General features: G+C 37.7%; 2 protein-coding genes across 2 annotated transcripts; one reads left to right on the top strand and one right to left on the bottom strand.

The window, feature by feature from the left end:
- Positions 1-612: 612 nt before the first annotated feature.
- On the top strand, positions 613-3,183 carry LOC115973127. The gene is made up of 4 exons (XM_031093368.1): positions 613-630; positions 843-918; positions 1,343-1,397; positions 2,514-3,183. Exons 1-4 carry the CDS (start codon positions 613-615, stop codon positions 3,181-3,183), a joined length of 819 nt encoding a protein of 272 aa, XP_030949228.1.
- A 14,891-nt stretch (positions 3,184-18,074) lies between these two features.
- Positions 18,075-22,018, bottom strand: LOC115976955 (FRIGIDA-like protein 4a). Its single transcript, XM_031098530.1, has 3 exons — positions 21,010-22,018; positions 19,079-19,254; positions 18,075-18,991 (listed from the first exon to the last, which is right to left on the bottom strand). Exons 1-3 carry the CDS (start codon positions 21,845-21,847, stop codon positions 18,416-18,418), a joined length of 1,590 nt encoding a protein of 529 aa, XP_030954390.1. The 5' UTR covers positions 21,848-22,018; the 3' UTR covers positions 18,075-18,415.
- Between the last annotated feature and the right edge of the window lie 2,004 nt (positions 22,019-24,022).

Below are 24,022 nucleotides of genomic sequence, written 5' to 3'. Positions count from 1 at the left end.
TGCTTTCGCGAGATGGCTCAGGATCGTCTTGTTCCGGCCCTCACGAATTGAATTATAATCAAATTGCCTCGTTTGTTTCTCTCTTTTTTGATGGATTGAATTATTCTTATTCAGGAAAAAGATTCCCACCGTATAGTTTTGCTAGGGATTTTTTTTTTTTTTCAAAATAACACTAATTTTTACACAATTTCCTTAATTAGCACGTTTTCAAAATTATTTAAGAAACTAATATCTTGAGTGCAATAGACTCGATTTTAGTGCACTAAATCGAGTTAAAGCACATAATTTCAACATCCAATGAAACTCAAGACCGTTAGGACTTGATTTTGTTTAACGATAACCTAGAAAACAAACCCACCCAACTCTTATCTCCTCTCGACAGCAAACTCAGAAAACAACAACAAAACAAGAACCAAACCCCAGTCCTAATCCCAATCCCACACTCTTGTCTTCTCTCAGGCAATCACTTTCAAAGCAATCGGTGGTGATGAGAAGGAAGAACGGAGAGTGGATCAAACATCATTCCCTCCCACTTCCAACTCCAAATACCCAAGAACAAAACTAAACACTCACTTCTAGCCCCCAGAAACCCAAGAACAAAACCCAAAACAAATGCCTGAATCAATCTTGGTAATTTGGTGGAGGAGAGGAAGTATCTCCGCAAACCACAGCGGCACTGATTTTGTAGGTCTTCTCAATGGCTTTTTGTTTTTTTGTTTTTTTTTCCCCTGTTCCTTGTTCAATCTAGGCTAACTTTTTTTTTTCTCTTGTTTTTCCTTGTTCTTGGTTCAATTTGGGTTTGTTTCTTGTTTGATTGAACAATTATTTGTGTATGCATCTAGGCATTGAAGGAACTCGAGACCCACAAAGAAGAGAAGAAGAAGAAGAAGAGAAGTGGTTCGGAGAAGATAAAGACTTGTAAGGCCAATTTAAAAGATATCGAGTCCTATGGACTCAAGTTTTATATGATAGAAATCAAGTCCAATACACTCGAGTTTCATGTTGAAATCATCTTCATTATACTCAATTTAGCACACTAAAATTGAGTCTATTACACTCGAGATGTTAATTTCCTAAATACTTTTGAAAACGTGCTAACTAACGAAATTATTTGAGAACTAGTGTTATTTTGAAAAAAAATCCAGTTTGCTGGGCTTTCATCAAATCCCATAAGTTCATGGAAAATCATTAGTGCATTCAAAAAATTATATTTATGCCACTTTAAGAAAACACCGGAAGGTTTTAGTTTCCAAAATATGTAGGAAAACACTTATATTAGAATTATATTACAATTTCTTCCTCATTCATTTATTTGCCTTAAAATTTGACATATGTTCCATAGGGAAGGTTCCATTTGATAGTCAAATGAGCAACATATCAGTGTTAATTATTGACAAGTATCAAGTGGAGGTCATCTAGCTTAAAGATGACCACAGTCGCATTTAAGTCGGGGACGAGTGTAAGGGCAAGACCCCATCTGTATAGACGAGACAGGCCTGCATTCATTGAAGGCGTAAATAAATGCCATCGGGACAGCTGACAAGGAACAAATGCCCCAGAACAATTACAAAGGCAATGATGGCCCAACGATCATCCATTACACTTTAAATAGAATCTTCATTGTCAATTAATGCTGTGTTTCTTTCAGGAGAAAAACGCCTAGAGGAGCATTAACAAACATAACTATACCGACCCAAAGCAAATTATAAAACGGAAATGGAACTCAAGTAAAAGATATATGAAAAACTGAATATACACTTGTGAGAGAATTCTTTGAGAACTATTTAGCTGAATTTAGCATCGGAGTATTCTCAACTGGCGCCACGCCGATGAAACTTCCTTTGCCTTTCTTTTCTTGACAACAGGTACCAAAGCTCGTCCATCGACATTAACGAGGAGCATATTGACGAGGTCAATTTTTGGCTTCATCAGTTTGGCGCCGTTTATGGGAACACGAGTTGATTCTTTCTCAAACCATTGTGCTCCTACCGATAAAGCTCCTGTCGCTTGATAGACTCCACACCAGCACCACCCCCAGATCCTGTGGTGATGGCTCAGCAAATCCAAGCTTTGACAGCCAATGTATAAGAGCTAATGAAGCAGAATGAAGAGTTGAAGCATTGAGCACATCCAGAGGGCAGTAATGCTTCGCACCACCAACGTAGCCATAGAAGACATAACAAGGAAGTTAGCAACCCTGAAAATAGCAAGGGAAAGGACACAACAGAATGCACTGGGCAGTCTGCGCATGACAACGATCACATGATAATAAGCTTATGATGGGAGCTGGATGAGGTAAAGAATGCCATGAAGGGGAAGATAGCAATAAACCTTGATGGCATGCTAAAAAAGAACAGATTCACCTTTCACAGCCAGTGTGTTGGAGTGCCCCCTGCCTCCAAAGTTTCATCTGCCACAGCTGGAGTTCTATGATGGCATGAAGGACCCTCTTAACCACATAGGGGCCTTCAAGACTTGAACCTCTAACAAACCTCAGATGAAGTTATATGCAGATCTTTCCCTGCCACCCTCAGAGGGGCTGCTAAGGTATGGTTCAGTAAGCTGTCAGCATCTTCAATAGCGAATTTTGAACAGTTCAGTGACTCATTTGTTTGCCAATTCATTGGGGGGCAGCGTCACAAAAGGCCAACCTCTTACTTGCTAATAGTAAGGCAACAAGAAGGGGAAAGCCTAAGGGATTATGTGAAGCGTTTCAACAAGGCTGTGCTGGAAATTGACGAAGTTAATGACCAAGTGATAATGACAACCTTCCAGGCTGGACTCAACAACCACAATCTCGTCCTTTTGTTGGGGAAGACGCTGCCAATCTCTATGACAGATTTCGTGTTCAAAGCTCAAAAGTACATGAACGGAGATGATGTCCTTACTGCAAAGGGGCTAACAGGAAAACGGAAGAAGGAAGAACCTAGTGATTCCCCAGGGAAGAAAAAGGATTGTAAAGACTCATATTCGGAGGCTAAGGCTAGCAATAGCAGTTCTGACACCCCGAAGAAGAAGATGAATTCCACCCCATTAGTGATGCCCGCAAACAAAAACCTGATGCAAATTAAGGATGAACCAGGCCTAAAATGGCCCAAGCTGTTAAGTACGTCCTCCAGGAAGTGTGACCCGAAGAAGTATTGTGGTTTTCACAAGGATCACGGCCACTACACTGACAAATGACGTGACTTGAAAGGGTAGATTGAAGAACTGATTCAACAGGGGAAACTCCAAAAGTTCATTAAGAAGGACCACCAACCCCGATCACGGACTGACGATAAGCCTCATGACGATACCAAGGATGATGGACGAGATCATCCAAATTAGGCCATAGGTGAAATAAGGATGATAACAGGGGGACCAGTATCAGGAGGGTCATACAAGTCTTTGAAGAAGACTTACCAGAGGCGGATTAACAGCATTCACATCAAGTATCCATCCACAAAGTACTGACGATCAAAAAGTGACGACATAACATTCTCTGAGCGAGATGCAAGTGGAATCAAGTAACCCCATGATGACTCGCTTGTCATCATGCTAGAAATTAAAGATTTCAACACAAGAAGAGTGCTAGTTGACAATGGGAGCTTTGGGAATATAGTGTATACGACAGCCTACCAACATTTGAGGTTGGACCTAAAGCGGCTTCGACCTTTCAAATCCTCATCGGTCAGCTTCAGTGGGGATTGAATCTATTCAAAGGGCATCATCTTACTGAGAGTCACAGCAGGAACACATCCAGCCCAGGTGACAAAACAAGTTGATTTCTTGATCATCGATTGTCTATCGTTCTATAATGTTATCTTGGGATGACCTACACTGAATCGGCTTAAGGCTGCAACTTCAACTTATTGCCTCAAGCTGAAGTTTCCAACCTCGCATGGGATGGGAGAAATACACGGGGATTAGCTGTTGGCTCGAGAGTGTTACCAGGTGGTGTTAGCCTCCAGAGAAAACCATACCTGGGTGGTAGAAGAAGAGCCAAAGAAGCCTGCCCAAGAGTTGGAAGATGTAAACCTAATAGAAGGAGACACTACCAAGGTCACGAAGATTGGAGCAGGACTTGACTTAACCCTGAAGGACAAGATTGTGGAGTTCCTGAAGCAGAATCTAGATATATTCGCTTGGACCCATGAGGATATGCCAGGTATAAACAACAAAGTAATAGAACACCGGTTGAATGTCGACCCCACTAGAAAGCCTGTCCAACAGAAGCGGTGAGTTTTTGGTCCTAAAAGGAATAAAGCTGTTGTGGAAGAGGTAGAGAAGCTTTTAACTACTGGGCTCATTAGGGAAGTCTACTACCCTGAATGGCTCGCCAACGTTGTCATGGTGAAGAAGTCCAATGGGAAATAGCGTATGTGCGTTGATTTCACAGATCTCAACCGTGTTTGCCCAAAAGACAGCTTTTCACTTCCCATGATCGACCAGCTAGTAGATTCAACAGCCGATCACGAGCTACTAACCTTTATGGATGCATTTTCAGGCTTCAACTAAATTTGCATGAGCGAAGAGGACTAGGAGAAAACAACATTTATTGCCAGTTAGGGGCTATACTATTACAGGGTTATGCCGTTCGGCCTAAAGAATGCAGGGGCGACCTATCAGAGGCTAGTGAATCAAATGTTTAGCAAGCAAATTTGACGGAATATGGATGTGTATGTGGACGACATGCTCGTGAAAAGCAGAAAAGCAGAATTACATCTAGACGACCTTAGAGAAACTTTTGACGCTTTGAGGAAATATTAGATGAGATTGAATCTGGCAAAGTGCGTGTTTAGAGTCTCGTCAGGTAAGTTTCTGGGGTTCATGGTTTCGCAACAAGGTATAGAGGCCAACCCAGAGAAAGTCAAAGCCATATTAGACATGACCTCCCTAAGAAGTGTGAAGGAAGTACAGAGGTTGACGGGACGAGTAGCAACTTTGAACAGGTTCATCTCTAGAGCCATGGATAAATGCCTCCCATTTTTTAAAACGTTGAAACAGGCCTTCCAGTGGACGGAGGAGTGTGAAGAAGCTTTCCAGGCCCTTAAGAATTACTTATTCGCTTTTAAGTCTGTTCGTTGAAGGAGAAGATCTATTTCTGTATTCAGCTGGTCTATTACACAAGTCAGGCTTTCTAGAGTGCAGAAGCAAGATATCCAAAGATAGAAAAGTTAGCCTTTGCATTAATCGTCGCTTCAAGGAAACTTCATCCCTATTTCCAGGCGCACACAATACTAGTCATGACGGACCAACCTCTACGAAAGGCCATGGGTAGACGGGATGCGGCAGGAAGAATGGTCCAATGGATAGTGGAATTGAGTCAATTTGACGTCAATTATAGGCCTAAGATGGCGATCAAGGCCCAAGCATTGGCTGACTTTGTCGCCGAGTTCACTATTGCTGATCAAGATCTAGAGTCAGATTATTGGACGATGTATACAGATGGGTCGTCAGCAGCAGGCATCGGAGGAGTAAGAGTGATCCTCTTATCCCCTAAGAAAGACATCCTCATATACGAAGTCTAGCTTCAGTTCCTAGCAATGAATAACGAAGCGGAGTATGAAGCTATCTTGATGGGCATGAGAATTGCAAAAGCCTTGGGTGTAAGAAACTTGAAGCTGAATTCTGATTCAAAACTTGTGGTGGGGAAGATAACCAACGAGTACGAGGCCAAAGAGGACAGAATGAAAAGATACTTAACGCTGACTAATCAATTAGTTTCTAACTTTGATGATGTCAAGATCACTCAAGTACCAAGGGAGGAAAACTCAGAAGCGGATGAAGTTGCTAGGCTAGCATCGTCAGCTACCAATGAAGGACAACTTGGATTGTACATGGAAGTGTAACACCTCCCAAGCATTGAGGGGTTTGACGGAAGCCACGTCATATTTGGAGGGAGCTAGATGGACCCAATAATCACATAGATCAAGGATGGCAACCTCCCTGTAGATCCCTCGGAAGCCAGAAAAGCCAAAGTAAGGTCATCGAGGTTCACAATCCTGAACAACGAGCTCTACAAAAGGGGATTTTCATAGCCCTACTTAAAGTGCTTCAACCCAGAAGATGTTGTGTATGTACTAAATGAGATTTACGAAGGAGTCTGCAGAAATCACTCTAGACCACGATCACTTGTTGGGCAAGTTTTTCGTGTAGGATATTTCTAGCCAACCATGCAAAAGGATGCAACTTAGGTTGTTCAGAGATGCGACAAGTGCCAACGGTTTGGAAACGTGCAGCATGTCCTAGCAGAGCACTTGACTAACATCACATCACCATGGCCATTCTCCACATGGGGAATTGATATACTGGGTGGAAGCAGGTAAAAGTTCTAGTCATTACTATTGACTATTTCACGAAATGGGTGGAAGCAGAGCCTTTAGCAGTTATAATGGAGGTCAAAATACAACACTTCGTATGGAAAAACGGAGGTCAAAATACAACACTTCGTATGGAAAAACCTCATTTATCGATTCGGGATTCCACGAGTTATCATCTTTGACAATGGACGATAGTTTGACAGCCACAAGTTCAGGGATTTTTGCAAGGAGCTGGGGATATGGAATCACTATTCCTCCCTTGGAAACCCACAAGAAAATGGCCAGATTGAAGTTACAAATGGAACTTTGCTTAAGCTAATCAAGACCCGGCTTAAGGGGGCAAAAGGAGCATGGCCTGACAAGCTTCCAAGAGTTTTATGGGTCTACAGAACGATGGTGAGGACACTAACAAGTGAGACACCCTTCAAGCTGGCGTTTGGAACTAAAGCAGTAATTCTTGTGGAAGTTGGAGTGTTAAGTCTCAAAAGAACATGTTATGATGAACGCAACAATGACGGCGGCCTCAAGCTAGCTCTAGATTGCTTACCCGAGTTCAGAGATGGCGCAGCTCAAAGAATGACTCTATATCAGGAGAGGATAACGAGGTACTATAATCAGAGGGTAAAGCTAAAACGTTTCAATCCTGGAGATATGGTTCTGCGGAAGGTTTCACAAGCCACCAAAGATCCAAACAAAGGGAAGTTAGGCCCCAACTGGGAAGGTCCATATAAGGTCGTCCGTTATTCAAGAGGAGGGAGCTACTACCTGGAGGATGCAAATGGGAAACCTTTGCCTCGTCCTTGGAATGTAGATCACCTTAAAAAGTACTACCAGTGAGGGAACGGACCTTCAGCATTAATAAGTTCTAGAATTTGGAACACCTCGTTTATTCATCAACAGATAAGCAGGATTTCATTGTTTTCATGCATTTGTTCTATTTTCAATACTTTCTATTTTTTCGTGAAGCATTATCCTTGTAACCCCCTTTTTATAAACAAGGATGAATAAAACAAACAAAATGTCTGCAGAGATATTTCTTTTCAAATGATTAGATGTCAAACACTCCATGGTGAATATCTCCTTTATCGAAAAGATAAGTTCAAAGCACAACAACTATGATAAAAACTCCGTTAGCATCAAAGATGAGTTTACATCATAACTAAGTGATAAAAACTTGAAGTTTAAATCACGAGGATCAAAGCTCCGTCAATATGAAAGACAAAGTTAAAAATCCAAATCAAGTGATAAAAACTTTAAGTTTAAATCATGAGGATAAAAGCTCCGTCAATATGAATGACAAAGTTAAAAATCCAAATCAAGTGATAAAAACTTTTAGTTTAAATCACGAGGATAAAAGATCCGTCAATACGTATGACGAAGTTAAAAATCCAAACTAAGTGATAAAAGCTTTAAGCATAAATCATGAGGATAAAAGCTTCGTCAATATGAATGACAAAGTTAAAAATCCAAATAAGGTGATAAAAACTTTTAGTTTAAATCAAGAGGATAAAAGATCCGTCAATATGAATGACGAAGTTAAAAATCCAAACTAAGTGATAAAAACTTTAAGCATAAATCATGAGGATAAAAGCTTTGTCAATATGAATGACAAAGTTAAAAATCCAAATCAAGTGATAAAAACTTTAAGTTTAAATCACGAGGATAAAAGCTCCGTCAATATGAATGACGAAGTTTAAAATCCCAATCAAATGGAAAAACTTTAAATTTAAGAATACATTTGGATAGCGTTTGCATTTGCGGCAACAATAAGTTTGCGTTTTTGTGTGGGTCTCGTGCACTATTCATGAGACCCACAAGTACTTTTTTCAACAATTTTTCCTTTAAAATTTGGTCCTACGGCACTATTCACACATTTAAAAATTATTTTACTACAATATTTTCAGCAATAAGCGGTATCTAAACAGACCCTAAATCACGAAGATAAAAGACTTAGCCAATATATATGACGTGTTCAACTTATGAATTAAGTGATAAAAAGCACAATCTAAGCGATAAAAAACTACAAGTTTAATTCACAAAGCCTGGAATGTTGTAAGCAAGCAAGCTTATGTTATAGCATGAGCAAAACAATAGGTTAGTAGCAAAAATTTTGTCCAAAACCAAAGCCTTAAAACCAAGAGGCAAAAAAAAAAAAAAAAAAAAAAACTAAGGCCCTAAAACAAGGAGGCAACCATTGTTCATCAAAGATAAAACCCCAAAACAAAGGGGCAACCACTGTTTTCCAAATAGAAAAAAATAAATAAATAAATAAAAGGGAGAATGAATATACTACGGAGGAGGGATAGCAAGCTCGTCGGTATCCTTTCCTTCAACAACATCCTTCCCAGCCAAATCTTTCTCCATCACCACACCAGTTTCAGTTTCTTCTTGCTCTTTGGCTTTGTCTACAAGTACCTTGATGTCAATCTTCTCAAAGTCTAAATTGGAGAAGTCCACGGCCAAGCTGTGATGCTTCATTGTCCATCGACGCAAAATCTCGAACCTTTTGAAGTACTAGGTAAACTGAAGATCTGAGAACTCATTTGACTGCTTGAATTTCTGGATGATTTTCTCTCTCTCCGCATCAGTCTTTAGGAGGGTAGCTTGAATCTCTTCATCCTTCTGGATGACAAGCGCTTTCTCTACACACAAGGCCTCAGTAAGCTCCCTTATTTTCTCATTCGCGTCGTTCTTCTCATTCATAACAGCAATTAGATCTTTCTTCAACTTGGAGCATTCTACCTCGATAGACTCCACCTTTGAGTTAGCCACCACAACCTTCTCTTCCATATTTAAATAGCCAGTTGTGATGTGCAATGACTCCCCAAGGACCTGATAGAAACAAGCAAATGAGAGGAAAGACCATGCACACGTACTTGTACTGAAAAATACCAAAGGGATGCTAAAAGAGAAAAACCACATACTTGTACTAATTTATGGATATGACGGCTGACCAGCTCATGGGAGGGAATGGACAATAAACTCTTGAGTTCGTTGTCAGTAATTACGTTGTGAGCACGGCCCAGAGCTGTAGCAAGGTCGTCCCAAACACTCCTCCCAACCTTGCCTTTTCCTTTAGCACTGGTAGTTGGAGGGGAGAAGGCAATCACTTCTAAGGATGGAGTAGGAGAAGAAGGGGCAATATGAATGGGAGGAAGAGCAACAGTCAAACAGATGACGAGGATCGACAAGGTCGTCAAAATCCTCAATTTCACGGGCGTAGGTAAGGGTAGCATGAACCCGATGGCGATGTTTATCTTCTAAGTCAGGACGATCAAGAATTGTAAAGAATCAGAAGGAAAACATCATTAGACGGGCAATTACGACATGAAAGAAAAGTGAAAGAAGATAATGGAAATACGCACCAAGTACTGGGACTTCCCATTTTCGTAGTAATCTTGGGACTTGCCCCAGAAATTGTCAAATAGGGTTTCCCAACCCGTTCCAGAAATAAAAAAGTATCGTGATTTCTAATCACGAAAGGATGAAGGAAAACCTCTAACAATCCTAGATTTCCTATCCCAAGGTAAAATTTCAAAATACCCATAGTGGGTAGAGGCTTTCAAATGGTTCAAAAACAGGAATTAATTCAAAGTTATCATTTCCCCATCACAAGCAAACATCCAAATAGACATGCAACTTATGATCATCCTCCAAGCATTAGGGACAAGTTGACCTAGGGCAATCTGAAATTCATTTAAAAGTTGCAAGATAAACGGATGGACGGGGGCCACACAGAAAGTCAGCCTCGTAAAAGCACACCTCTCCGTGGGCAAAGTTACAAGCTTTCTCACCTAGGCGAGGAAGTCTAATAGAGGTACCCTTAGGAGATTGAAACCTTTTCCTAAAACCGTTTAAATGTTTCTCTTTCAAGGAACAAGACCTAGACAGAGCATGAAAGGAGGGAGAAGATGAAGACGAAGGCAACTTTGAAGCAGCAGTATTAACTACCTTACTCAAAGACTTCGCGTTGGAAGACAATCCAGTCTCCAACTCACTGGACCTAACATCATCTACCCTATACTCAATGATGGCCATCTCCAAATGGTGCTTTATCAGAGATTGACGGATTAGAGGGTATAGAGAGAAAGCAAAATAGGCCTAAGTGCAGAAAAACGAGGCACAAATAAACCCACTTGGGGACGCTGACTAGAAGAATATTCTAAGAAAACCCCCAACCTAGCAAAGAAAAATTAAACCGAGGGGCACTCTTGACTAAGGGATTCAAAACCAACCATCAAAACATAGGAAAGAGAGGCCTTACTAGGAAATTTCGAAGTATGGGGATTTCTTAGCACTCCGAAGTTTAGACCCAATACGGCGGAGGAAGAGGAACGGTTTTCTCTAAAAGGAAAAATTGGAATTAAGGCGCGCCAAAATCAAGGAAGTTTTACACATGCCACGAATAGAAGACCAACAGGTGTTCGTTTCCTGAAGAGTAGTTGTTTCGCATTTAAGATGAGAGCCAGATTTTGAGAATTGAGAAGATACGAATTGTAACATCTGATCACATTCCTAAGATCGTCCAAGTCCCTAATGACCAAGGAATGGGGAGGCAACTGATGAGTATCAAGTGGAGGTCGTCTAGCTTAAAGATGACCACAGCCGCATCTAAGCCTAGGACGAGTGTAGGGGCAAGACCCCATCCGTATAGACGAGACAAGCCCACATTCATTGAAGGCGTAAATAAATGCCATCGGGATAGCTGATGAGGAATAAGTGCGCCGAAACAGTTGCAAAGGCAATGATGGCCCAACGGTCATCCATTACACTTAAAATAGAATCTTAATGTTGCATTTCTTTTAGGAGAAAAACACCTAGAGGAGCATTAGCAAACATAACTACCCCGACCCGAAGCAAACTATAAAAAGGAAATGGAACTCAGGTAAAAGATATATGAAAAACCGAATATACACCTGTGAGAGAATTCTTTGAGAGCTATTTAGCTAACTTTAGCATCAAAGTATTCTCAATTGGCACCACGCCGGTGAAACTTCATTTGCCTTTCTTTTCTTGACAACAGGTACTGGAGCTTGTCCATCGACATTAACAAGGAGCATACTGATGAGGTCAATTTTCAGCTTCATCAATTATATTTGATGATGAATCAACAGAAAAATGACGAACCTGCTAATAGAGCATTATTCCTGTAAGACATAAGAAAAATAATTTTGATGGTACTAGTGTGGCACTTGTCTAAAATCTCCAATGTCTAAGTTAGTTAAGAGTGTATTTCAATTAGTTTAATTGATAAAATCTTTGGTCATTTAAATTTAAGAGATCCATGAATGTAATATGCTTCTATATTATAAAAGTTAGCTAATTAATTTACTAGAGAAAACTCTATTACAGTTCATAGATTTCTCTTATCTAATTCTAGTGGAGAAGCCACTATTTATTATTTTTTTGGCGTGTTTGTGGTAGAGAGAAGCCATCAATTTATAGGCTTGATAGTGGTGTATGTCGCTCTTTAATTGTATCTATCACTTTGGTTATGGTCCAAATTTTGGGCATTGATGTGGCTATCTTGGGCATTGATGTGGCTATCATGGGTGAGATTGGGGAATCACGTACCTTGGCTATCATGAATTTATAGGCTTGATAGTCGTGTATGTTGCTCTTTAATTGTATCTATCACCTCGGTTATGGTCCAAATTGGGCATTGATGTGGCTATCTTGGGTGAGATTGGGGGAATCAGTCACGTATCTTGGTCATGGTGTTATTCTCAATGGGAGAAGTAATCATGGAGTCTCACATTGTTTGAGGAAGCACATGGAAACATGTTTATAAAGAGTGATCTCCCTTCAATGTGTAGAGACATTTTTTCCCACTGTTGTGTGCTTTAGGGGGGGAGAGGGGAGAGCAAAACCGTGAAACCTATGACCTAACGCAAATAATATCTAACAGTTGAGATAGAGTCATTACAGATGATATTCTAAAATTTTTGTAACTTTTTGGTAATGTATTTTGATTTTTGACTATGTTAATAATTTAAATATACTTATAGCATTGCCAAATAATAAAAGCATGTTGTATGAGTCTAACAGTTTAGCTAAGCAACATGGTTTAAGCACAATGTATAAGATCCACCCTTTTTCGTGGAAGAAAAAAATTATGAAAAATTATTAAAATAAAATAAAGGAAAATGTTAATGAATGCTTTAAGGGCATTAGTTTAAGAACTAATTTTAGAAATATTTTATGAGAAAATGATAAAGTAATTAATTTTGTTGACAACAACATGTATTATCTAGTAGTACTACACATAAGGGTAGTACCAGTACTATGCATGTGTAGATTATCAAATATTTATATATATATATATATATATATATTATGCATGTTTAATGCATGGGTTAATAAAAAAATCCTATACAGATGAAATAAAATATATAAATTGAATAGTAAAACATATAGTAAAATTAAAGAAAAAAACTTACTTTAAGTTAGATGATGAATGCACATGTGTCGTTCCAAGTTTTTAGTAAAAACCAAATATTATAATTGGTTGTAAATAATTTAAAATAAATAACGAATCCTATTTTTAATTCTTTTTAAAAAACTTTGGTAATAGAATTTCACCTAAAGTAAAATATGTTAATAAATCATAATTTACTTAAAATGAATCGCATGGTGAAATTATGTTGTACACAATCCAATAGATCTAATCAAATTGAGGGTTTTTTTTTTTTTTTTTCTCTCCCTTTTTTTGAAAAAAAAAAATTTGAGTCAACTTAAAATTGAACATCTAAAATATTATATAATATAATTTGAACCAAGGATGGACCTAAGAGGGGGCTCGGACCCTTGGCCCAATTTTTTTATGTTAGGTATATTTAGACTTTTTTAGGGTTGGGTTCCTCTCTTCTATACTCTTAGCCCCTTCTCCTAATAGCCCAACCAACCCAACCCAAAATAATTAAAAGCCCAATTCAAAATTTTTCTAACAGTTACTCCCTCTGTCCCGAGAAATTATAAGATCCACATGGTGGATAAGTGATGTGGTCTACCATTCCACTAAAAAACTTCCACATGTTTAAATTAGTTAGAAAATTTTTTTAAACAGAAATTAATTACTGACTCAGCAATTTTAAACAAGTGGAAGTTTTTTAGTGAAATGGTGGACAAGTGACGTGGTCCACCAGAGGACTCTATAATATCTCCTCTGTCCCAGTTTGTTTGTCCCCTATTCTATTTTAGGATGTCCCAAAATATTGTTCTATTTCTAAAAATAAAAATCATTAATTTACTAATGTTCATATTATACCCCTACTTTATTTTCAAAACTGTTTGAAAAGAAAACTAACAAATATTTAAAAAATAATCTAATTGGGGCATCTTTTTAGTTGCCTCATTAAGAATAACTCTTTTAAAAAAACAGATATATTTATTTAAAGGCAGTTTTGTAAACTTACACATTTTTATAAGGCAGACAAGACAATAAATGATATTCCCTTCAAAAATTTGACTTTTCAAATAGAACAAACAAATTGGGACGGAGAGAGTGCTACTTAAACTGATTTAGAATAATAATAATAATAATAATAATAATAAAAGAAGAAATAGAGAGTTGAGAGAGACCAAGAGACTAAAGAAGAGAGTGACGATGACAGTGAGCGACTCACTTCACCAACCAAGCCGCCGCCACAACCAACAACCACCAATGTGAGCTCACCTCACGGCCATTGACCCATTGACCAACCAATCAACCCAGTGAGGCAATGACTAACCCAAAGTTCTTGCATGCCTCTAGTTGCCACCACTACCGACAGCTTGACATGCCCACCCCACCTCCAATGCTGGCCGTTGCAACCTTCAGCCTCCATCTCGAATCCCGATATGCTTTAAGTATTTTTTTTTCTCTCATTCAACTTCAAAACTTAACATTGATTTTGATATGATTTTTCTCTCTACTCCATACAATTATAATGTTTGTGAATCTATCATCTGTGATTGTAGTTTATGGTTTTTTTTTTTTGGCTGCAGGTGATTGTGAATTAAATTTGAATATGTGAATCTATGTGTTTGGGAGTCTTTGTATTATTTGTTTTTGCAGCTGTTGAGTGTCTGAAATAGTGAAAAGTGAGTTGTGATTTGTCAATAAAGTTATAACATAAAGAGAGAGTCTATGGAAAATATATAATTTTGTTGGTGTTTAAGACTTTGATTGTTTGTTGGTAGTGTGGCAACAATAGGGAACAAGCAATAGGTGAAAAAAATAAGAAGGTAAAGTTAGGAAAGTAATGCATTATAATTTCATAGTGGCGGGGTTACTAGTAACAATGTAACAAAGGTAAAGAGGTAGAGAGATATAGAGATAGAAAAAAAAAATACAAAATATAATAATGTCACACAAATTTAACAAAATAAAATTGGGACTTTCCCATATTGTTAACTCATAATTTTATAACTAATATTTTTAAATTAGATAAATGGAAAATGATTTTTAGACTCTTTGATGTTATACATTGAAAGGAACATATCTTTGACATTTAGTTTGAATTCAATCACAGATGATTTTGAAAATTTAAATAAGCATCAAGTTCCCATTTCATAGATAATATACTAAGAAACAATAGTATTTTGTGTCTTTTGTCTTTGTTGGTAGATAATTGCATCTACCAACAATGATTTGTGTCTTTGTCTTGGTTGATAATTTGTTAATACTATATGAATGATTATTTGATTTTTTTTTTTCACTTATCTTCAGCTCCCTAGCTTGAAATCCTAGGTCCATCCGTGATTTGAACATTAGTAGAATAACTAGTTGCTAACTCGTGTGATGCATCAAATAGTTAACCATTTGTAAATATCTTCAACACTACAATTAGTTAAAAAAGAATGAAAATCAATATTTATAATATGAAACAAAAATATACATAATTTGACAAAATAACCATATTGTATTTTTTTTAAAAGATAAAACCAAAACACACTATTTATGTTTCTGCATATTTAAACTTTTATGAAACATGGAACAACAAAATACAACTTAATGACAAAAGAAATTTTTCTAAGTTCTACCAAAGATTAATATTCTATAGAACATGAGAATAAATAAATCATGACACTTTGGTGGCATCCATTTCCTCTAGCTTTCTTTTAACATTTACTCCATCTGTAAAAACTCTAGAATCAAACATGGTGTCTAAAAGTTTGGTTCTTAATAAAATATTACACAAACACAAAGGCAATGGAAGTAAAAATATGAAAAAAGATCCACAAACACTGAATATTAAAGAAAAAATGTGAATAACAAAAGTAACTGTTAAAGAGAAATTCATGTAAAAGATACCTTGAGAGGCTTGAGTACGAAGGGTTTGTAGAAATAAAAAAGCATTGAGAGAAGGTAAACCGCATAGAGGGTTTTGGTGTGGTGCTCTATATATATATATATATATATAGTAGTAGGTCGATTTGGTTTAAAACTCTCCACGTTACTGAGTAGTAGTTGGTTTAAAACTCTTCAGTTTGTTGAGTAATATTGGTTTAAACTCTCATTTTGAAATAATAAATAAATAAATGATGTGAAAAATTGTGGGATTACCGAAGCTTGTGACAAAATATTATAAAGTCAACTAATAGTCAAACATCTTCGGTTTGGTTTAAAACTCTCCATATTGTTGAGTAGTAATTTGTTTAAAACTCTTCATATTGTTGAGTAATAGTCAATTTAAAACTCTCCAAGCTGCTAAGTAGTAGTTGGTTTAAAATTCTTCAGTTTGTTGAGTAGTAGTCAATTTAAAACTCTCATTTTGTCATAATAAATATATTTAAAAAAAAATTGTGTTTAAAATTGTGAGACTACCAAAACTTATGTGGCAAAATATTAGGTCAACTAATAGCCAAACATCTTCAACAATTATATATCATATAAGATAATTTAAACAATGTTTTTTAGAGAGTTACACACTCACAAGTAATTTGATTACCACGAACAATTTTTTTAGAGTTACACACACACACGAGTAATTTGAATACCACGAACTAACACTTTGTTTGCGCTTCATTTGTTTTGAAGTAAAATATTTTCAAGTATTTGATATGACAAGGAAAACTTTTGAAACAAACCAACAAAACCAGTGTCTCAGCCACTAGTGCCGGAGGTTCAGTAACCAAACCATTAGAATCGAAAGACATTACGGTGGCTTCAACGACCAGACTGCCAACGATTGCCGTCGGAACGGTGTCTCCGGTCCACTGTTTGAAAAACCAGATTGAACCTTTTGGTTTAACTGGTTGAGCCAGATTTGAACTCGAAACAAGGTTAGCAAGAATCGGGAAAATTGATCAAAACTAGGAACTGGTCCCTTTTCCTGTTCTTTGACCGTTCTATTTTTCAAAATTATGCTTTGGCTACGGGACCACCAACATTGGTGGTCGGTGTGGCATCTCCAGCCAACCGAGTGTCGGCACCGATCGCCAATGCGGAGTCTCCAGAGAGACTATTGGAATCGAAAGACATAATGGTGGCTCCGACGACCAGACTGCCGAAGATTGCCGTCGGAACGGTGTCTCCGGTCCATTGTTTGAAAAACAGGATTAAACCTCTGGTTTAACTGGTTGAGCCAAATTTGAACTCGAAACAAGGTCAGCATGAATCGAGAAAATTGACCAAAACCAGGAATCGGTCCCTTTTCCTGTTATTTGACCGTTCCATTTTTCAAAATCATGCTTCAGCCACGGGACCACCAACATTGGTGGTCGGTGTGGCGTCTCCAGCCAACGGAGTGCCGGTATAAATAGCTAGTGCAGAGTCTCCAGCCATCAGAGCACCGGTACCAATCACCAGAGAGGTGTCCCCAAACCAATAACCTAGCCATCAGATGGCAGGGGAGAAGCCAGTATGTGTTTTTGGAAAAAATTTTGACAAATTTTTTAAGATAAAATATTTTACAACTTTGTATAAATGATTTATAGTCAACAGAAAATATTTTGTAAGTTTGACTACATTTTACCTGCAAACAAACACCTAAAAATGGGAAAATATTTTTTTAAAAATATTTTATTTTAATGCTCCATTTGTTAAAGTAAAATATTTTCCAGAAAACGTTTTCCAATTTTTTGGTATTTGTTTGTATGTAAAATATGGTCAAACTTGTAAAATATTTTCTATAGACCATAAAATTATTTATAAAAGGTTGGAAAATGTTCTACCTTTATAAATTAGGAAAAACATTTCCAGAAACACATCATTGCTCCCCTTTCCCATCTAGTGGCTAAGTCATAGGTGTGGTGGCAATCACCAACGGTCCATTTTGATGATCGATGCTAACAGCCCAATCATTAGAGACATCTTCCGACGGTTGGCAGTCATTGAACCTTTAGCTTTAGTGATTGTGGTTTTAGTGAATTGCTTGAAAAATTTTACATAACACACCAAACACCTGAAAATATTTTACATGTGCAAAACATTTTATTAGTAAAACAAATGAAACATTAAGTCACAACTTTTGCCACAATCATCTTACATAGAAGACTGTTATTGATTATCTGCTACTTTCACATGAATTTACTATTTTTCGCCACCACTCACAATCTGCCACGTAAATCAGTTTGTGTCTTTATGGTACTAGAATTTTGCACACTCACTTTTATTATAAAATCTAAAATTGTGTAACAAAAATTATGATGGAGATATTTTAATAAAATTTAAACACCATCTGTTTAGGCATGAAAAAAGAAAAGAAAAAGAGAGATGGTTTGGTCAGAAATTTAAAAGAAATTAAAAGAATAAAAAAAATGTAAACCTAAACCCTTATTCAAACAAAATTTAAAAAGAGAAAAGAGAAAATCCTACATCTTTACTATTTGGTTCAGGTTGGGTCAGAATCGAAAAAGCCGATCCATCGCCATTGCCCTATAATTGATCCACTGATAAAACAAAAGGATGCACATTTCCAGTGAGTCAAATCCACCTTTCACTCATACAAAGAGAGAATTCATGGGGAACCTTGAGTTATTCCCACTTCAACCACCAAGAAGGGAGAAACAGAGAAAATTAAGATAAAAGGGTGCACTCCCGAATGAAGAAGCAGGAACTCATTTCAAGATTACACGAAAAAGAAGGAAAAAAAAAATCCTCTAATTTTATAGCTACTGCTGCTTCTAAATTACTGTGTATATGATGAAGGTTGGTACGTGGGTGGAGCAGCATTGCCATAATCATAAGCACCATAACTAGTCTGGCCTCCATAAGAAACAGTGGCCCGATAACCAGCGGCACCCATGTTGTCCACAGGGAGTGAGTAATGCTGTTGAGGAAGTGCAGCAGGACTTTGACTGTGGGGAACACCATAGCTCGAAGCATAAGGAGTTGTATTGGGACCATCATACATACTTTGGCTAGGATAGTTGTATGGCCCAGAATATCTTGCAGCAGGGCTATGCTGTGCAGGAGGAGCCGGGTTCCTCCGGCTGAAAGGAGGGAAGGCATTACTAAATTTGGCCGCTTTGGATGGACGGAAAGAAGGTGGTCCACTGCTCCGGCCACCACCAGAACCATAAGCTCGCTTGTTTTGAGGCTTGCTGGCACCTGCTGAACTCTTTTTCCTTTCTGCCTTGGCTTTCTCCAGATGAGTAGCCCTCTTCCTCAAACTATCAAGGGAGAACTCTGATTCGAGCTTGTGGTCTTCTACACATTTGATGATGGCTCTAATGGAATTCAACTCCAGAGTGCTTGACTCCTCCTGAAAACGTTGATTTAAAATAAATAATCACACAGAATAAAAATAATCGGATGATAGAAAACTTATATTTGTAGATGTTACACATACTGTTGCAGCCATGCTATTATTTCCATTCTTCAGTATGGTGCTAGCATTCTTTTTGGAGTTCTTGAGATACGACTTAATCAGAGAGACAGCAGGAAATCTTTCAGTCAAACCAGCCTCAGAAGCAAAATACACCGCCTCCAACTCTTTACCACTCTTCACCAGTTCATCAATAATATCTGTACAAATGAGAAAATTCTTTAATGACGATGATGTGGCAAAATGGAATTAAAGAAAGTTGGACATCCACACAAGTGAATAAGGAACTGAAGCAATTTTACTTTGTTCTTATCCTTAGTGTGTGATTGGATCTTGATTATAACTATAAGCCAACCTTTTTTTTCCCTACTATTTGTGAGTCTCATGTGAGTCTTCTACTTATTTTATTTAGCTTTTACCTTTTATATATAGCACTTTTAGCAAAAAATGTTTTGCAAAAAGCTATATAAGCCATTCCCAAACAAACCCTTGCCATCAGCTTTTTCATTTAGCCTTTATCTTAATTTGTTTATGTACAACTTTTTGAAAACTCACTTTTTCAAAGTATTTGCTTACTTTCAACAATAAGTCAAATAAGCCAAACGGACCATTAGCTAAATTATATTATCAGTCACTGTACTGTAGTCAAGATAGGTTCAGCTGAAAAGAAACACATAAAAAATGAGAAATTTCCAAGCATGAAGGTGTGGAACATGTCATAAACAAGTGGAACATGATTGGAAATCAACCCATACTCTTTATGTCCTTATTTACTAAAAAAAAATTAGCCTAATTTCAACATGTCCAATTTGATATTATTCTAGAGGAAAAATAGATACTTAACACATCACAAGATTCAAAACTATGTATGCCAAAGCAATTTTTTTTAGACTGTGAAGCAAGGGAAGACATTAAATGTATCTTTAAAAGAACATCTATCTGTAAAGGTTCCAACACATTTGCAAAATTTATTAACAAGTAATTGATTCTTACATCAACTTGATATTTTCAAGCAATAATGACTACTGTAACTCAACCTACCACTCTTCATACATCTTTTCCACAACAACAGGATGTTAATAAGTATATACTAAACATAGTTAGATTATCACATTAATTTGATTTAATGGCTATTAAGAGACTTACTTAAATTTCTAAGCTTTTCCTAGTAAAATAAACTATCGACCAGGAAGGCAACAAGAGTTTGGTTTGTGACTAAAACTATAGGCGAAAGCTCCCCATGCACAGTCAATTCATAAGTTCTATGCCCCATTGACCATTAATCAAGGCAACACACTTTATCATCGAAATAAACCACCCTTTTGCATCAATATAAATTTCTGAATGCATCTATAGAGGAAACTCTGACCATGGATCCATAAAACAACTAGGTCTAAGCACATCAAGTGAATATACAATAGATGGGTTCAGTGATGATCCTTAATCTATTGACAATCAGACATTTGACATTATTTCAATCAACTATTCTAAGTATACTTATATACATGTTGGTCATCGCACAAGTATTAATAGTTTGATTATAACTTATATAGAATTACTGAAGCTTGACTTGGACAAGATTGTAGCTACAACCATAATCTAATACATGTTTTTCAGGATGGAAAAGAGTCATCAACCTTAACAATGTATAAAAGGATTCAGAAATTCACAATATGTCATTGTTTCTAATTTTCATAATCTCTTGTATCCATGAATGCCATGTCTGTAGTGGCCTCATTTTGATCACCACACCATACATATTAGGCTATTAAAATACAAATGTTCAAATGCACCATGTTCCGCATTTAGAACACCAAATTCTGCATTAAACAGTTGCAATACAGATTACCATAATTAAACATACCAAAAAGTCTAAACTGTAATACAAACATACACTCCAATGCAACATATAACACAAACAAATATAAGCAATTAAGCTAGAAGCCAATACCAACCTCCAATTTTCTCTCCGAATCCCAAGGCAGCCGCAAGCTTCGCCATATCCCTCCTGGCCGCAAACTCCACCACCAACTTCCTCAAGTACTCCTCATCAAACCTCGACCGCAACCCGAACCCAAGCACCATTTGCAAGAGCATCACGGCCTCAGCCGGCCCATATACCGCACTGCCTTCCTCGTCCATCTGCCCTTTCCAGAGCAACACCATCTCCGCCGCCCTCTCCACCACACTCCTCGCGAACTCCGGTCCCTTATTCTTCTTCGAATTCATCTCTGGAAACAGCGCCTGGATCAGCATTCCACACGCCCACCGCTTATCAGCCGATTTGCGCTTCAAGAACTCCTCCATTGCATCCAACACCAGCCTCGGCGGGTCCACCGCCTCCGCTATCGCCTTCGAGATCTCTGCACGCAACGAAACCGACTCTTTCCGCTTCGAAACAATGTACCTCACCAGCCCGGAGGAATCCATTCTCCGGGAAAGCGATTTTAGGGTTTCCGACAATTCGGCAGACGCGGAAGCGGGTTTCCCAAAATCGGCCAAGGCGGCTTCTCTCTGCTCCTCGATGCGTGCTGCTGCGGCGGACTCGCGCTCGGGAATCGAGTCCTCGCGCTGGGAGAGAGACTCTAGGGTTTCACGGGAATTGGATTCCAGGGCTTGGATTTTGGATTCAAGGGACTGGGATTTCTGGGAGAGAGAATCTTGGAGGGAAATGAAGCGGTTGGATAGGGTTGAGAATAGCTGGGTACATGAGGATAGAATGGTCTTTTGGGCTTCCAGGTCGTCGAACAATTTCTGAACTCTGTCTGAGTTGATTACCAACTCGGTCGCCATGGCTGGGAGATTGAGCTAACGGTGACGTTTCTTGGAGGTTATCTGATTTAGAACCCTAAACCCTAATAGCGAAGAAGAAGATGATAGAGAAGAATGCTGTGTGGTATTCTGATATTTTCTGAAGCTGAAAGACTGAAATCAATTTTCCGTATGTAATTTTTTTATTTTGATTTTCAGAGTAAAAGACGCTCCTTATTACTGGTTAAATTACAGGAAGGTCCTTTAACTAGTATATATTATCTCTCTGCCCCCTAAACTTCTTTTATTATTTTTATTTATTTATTTTTTAATGAATAAACTTATTTTAATTTGATACACTACTTATCCTTAGCAAATAACAAACTCATTATTGTGATGGTCACTCCACAAGTATAAGTACTTGTGAGGTGTGAAGGGTAAAAGTCGAAATTCAAGTCTCCAAAAGGGAGTTTCACACACATTTATATTTAGATCTTAGATTAGGTTGCTCAATGTGATTATAGATGGATCAATGCTTTAGGTCAAGTTTTCGATATGGTTCTTCAATCAAACGAACCTGAAATTCCTTTGTTTAATTTTAATGGCAGCTTGTTTGTTGTTCTAGATGTCTATGCTTTGGAATTTTGGATTAATTGTGATATGTTTTCCCGTACACAAAACATTTGGTATAATAAATCTATTTTCACTTTATCACGGTAACTAGTGTTAGCCATAATTGAACTTATATCTAATAAAACTCTAATGGGAAAGAATTTTCATCCACTTCCATATTTTCATTAGGAAATTTTAAAATATTTCTATCAATCTCATCATGGATAATAGTCCTAAAGATTATGCACTTGTTAGTGGCATGAGCAATTGAATTATGTCATTTGATTAAAGAAAGTTCTCCCTCATATTTCCTCATTCGAGGGTATTTTATGTTTGCATATGAGTTTAATTTGCTTTGGTTCTAACACCAAATCAAATATATCATATGTCCTTTTAAGAATTAAGATCAAAGGAATATGTTCTAACGTGCCGGAGCTGTTGGCTAGTTATATTCTTGTGCTTCCGCATTCTTTTTGCTTAGTGTTTCACAAGTAAAAGGTTTTGGGCCTACAGACTCTGCTGGATCAATCTCATAATTAGGGTGCGTTTGCATACTTATTTTGCTAAAAACTGAAAACAATAAATAAATAAAAATTCTGATTATTGTTTATATGCCTTGATGCACTATTCATGTCCCATGAACAGTGCACCAGGCACTGGTCCAAAAAAAAAAAGAGCTGAAATGCAAAACATCCAAACGTGGACGTGATCCAAATGCTCACTTAGTATCTTGATTATAAGTCCTGTGGATGAATGGTTTATCCTAGCATGCCATAGGCCCCGAGTCTTAGGCCCGTAGGAAAAATAAGGAATGTCAAGAGGGCAGGTCCATCTCGAAGCAATGATGGGTAGTGCTGAGGAAGGCATTATAAGAAAATATCCCTTTTTTCTTGAAAACCTAAGGGCCCAACCCATCTAGGCTCATTATCCTGGGTTGACCAAACTGATGAGGCATCACCTCGGCTTATCATGTTCATCCACTGCCTGAGGAAGTAATATTGGTGTGAGGGGATATGGCTGATGAACCATAAAGGATAAACCCTAAATCCCACAACCATCACCTCCGCATTAATTAGATGTTCCTACTTAATAGGGGTTGCATTTATTATTGAATGACCGACCTGAATAGTGCTACACAACCAATAATCTATTCATCATGGTGGGGTTCACAAGTATCTTCTGACCTCCACTATGATAACCCACTACTAAAGGGAGGATCAACTAGTATAAATAGGACCTTACCCATCAAATAGGAGGATCTAGAAATTGAGAGAGAGAGAGAGAGAGAGAGAGATTGTATTTGTTCTCCCATATACAATGTTGGTAAATCGTTCTTCAAATTTCCACTTCCTGTTTTTATCAAGTTTCAATGTTTTGATTACCTTTTTTAGCAATCCATTATAAACTTCAAACCCATATATAACAAAATAATTGTGGCAATCAAAGTTTTGAAAGCTTTCTTGGAATCTTGATCCCCACAAGTCCCATATGAAGCATTTTTTTCATTTAGCTCTTTTCTCTCAAAATGCTTTCATAACTAGTAGCTCTTTCAGGCAGTTAATAAGTCAAAGAATGTGATTTCTTCACAAAAAATAATTCTCAACT

The sequence above is a fragment of the Quercus lobata genome, chromosome 2 (genome assembly GCF_001633185.2).
Source record: "Quercus lobata isolate SW786 chromosome 2, ValleyOak3.0 Primary Assembly, whole genome shotgun sequence".
NCBI classification, from domain to species: Eukaryota; Viridiplantae; Streptophyta; class Magnoliopsida; order Fagales; family Fagaceae; genus Quercus; species Quercus lobata.
The sequence above is the reverse complement of the archived record's forward strand: the minus strand, read 5'-3'. Positions and strand labels throughout refer to the sequence as shown.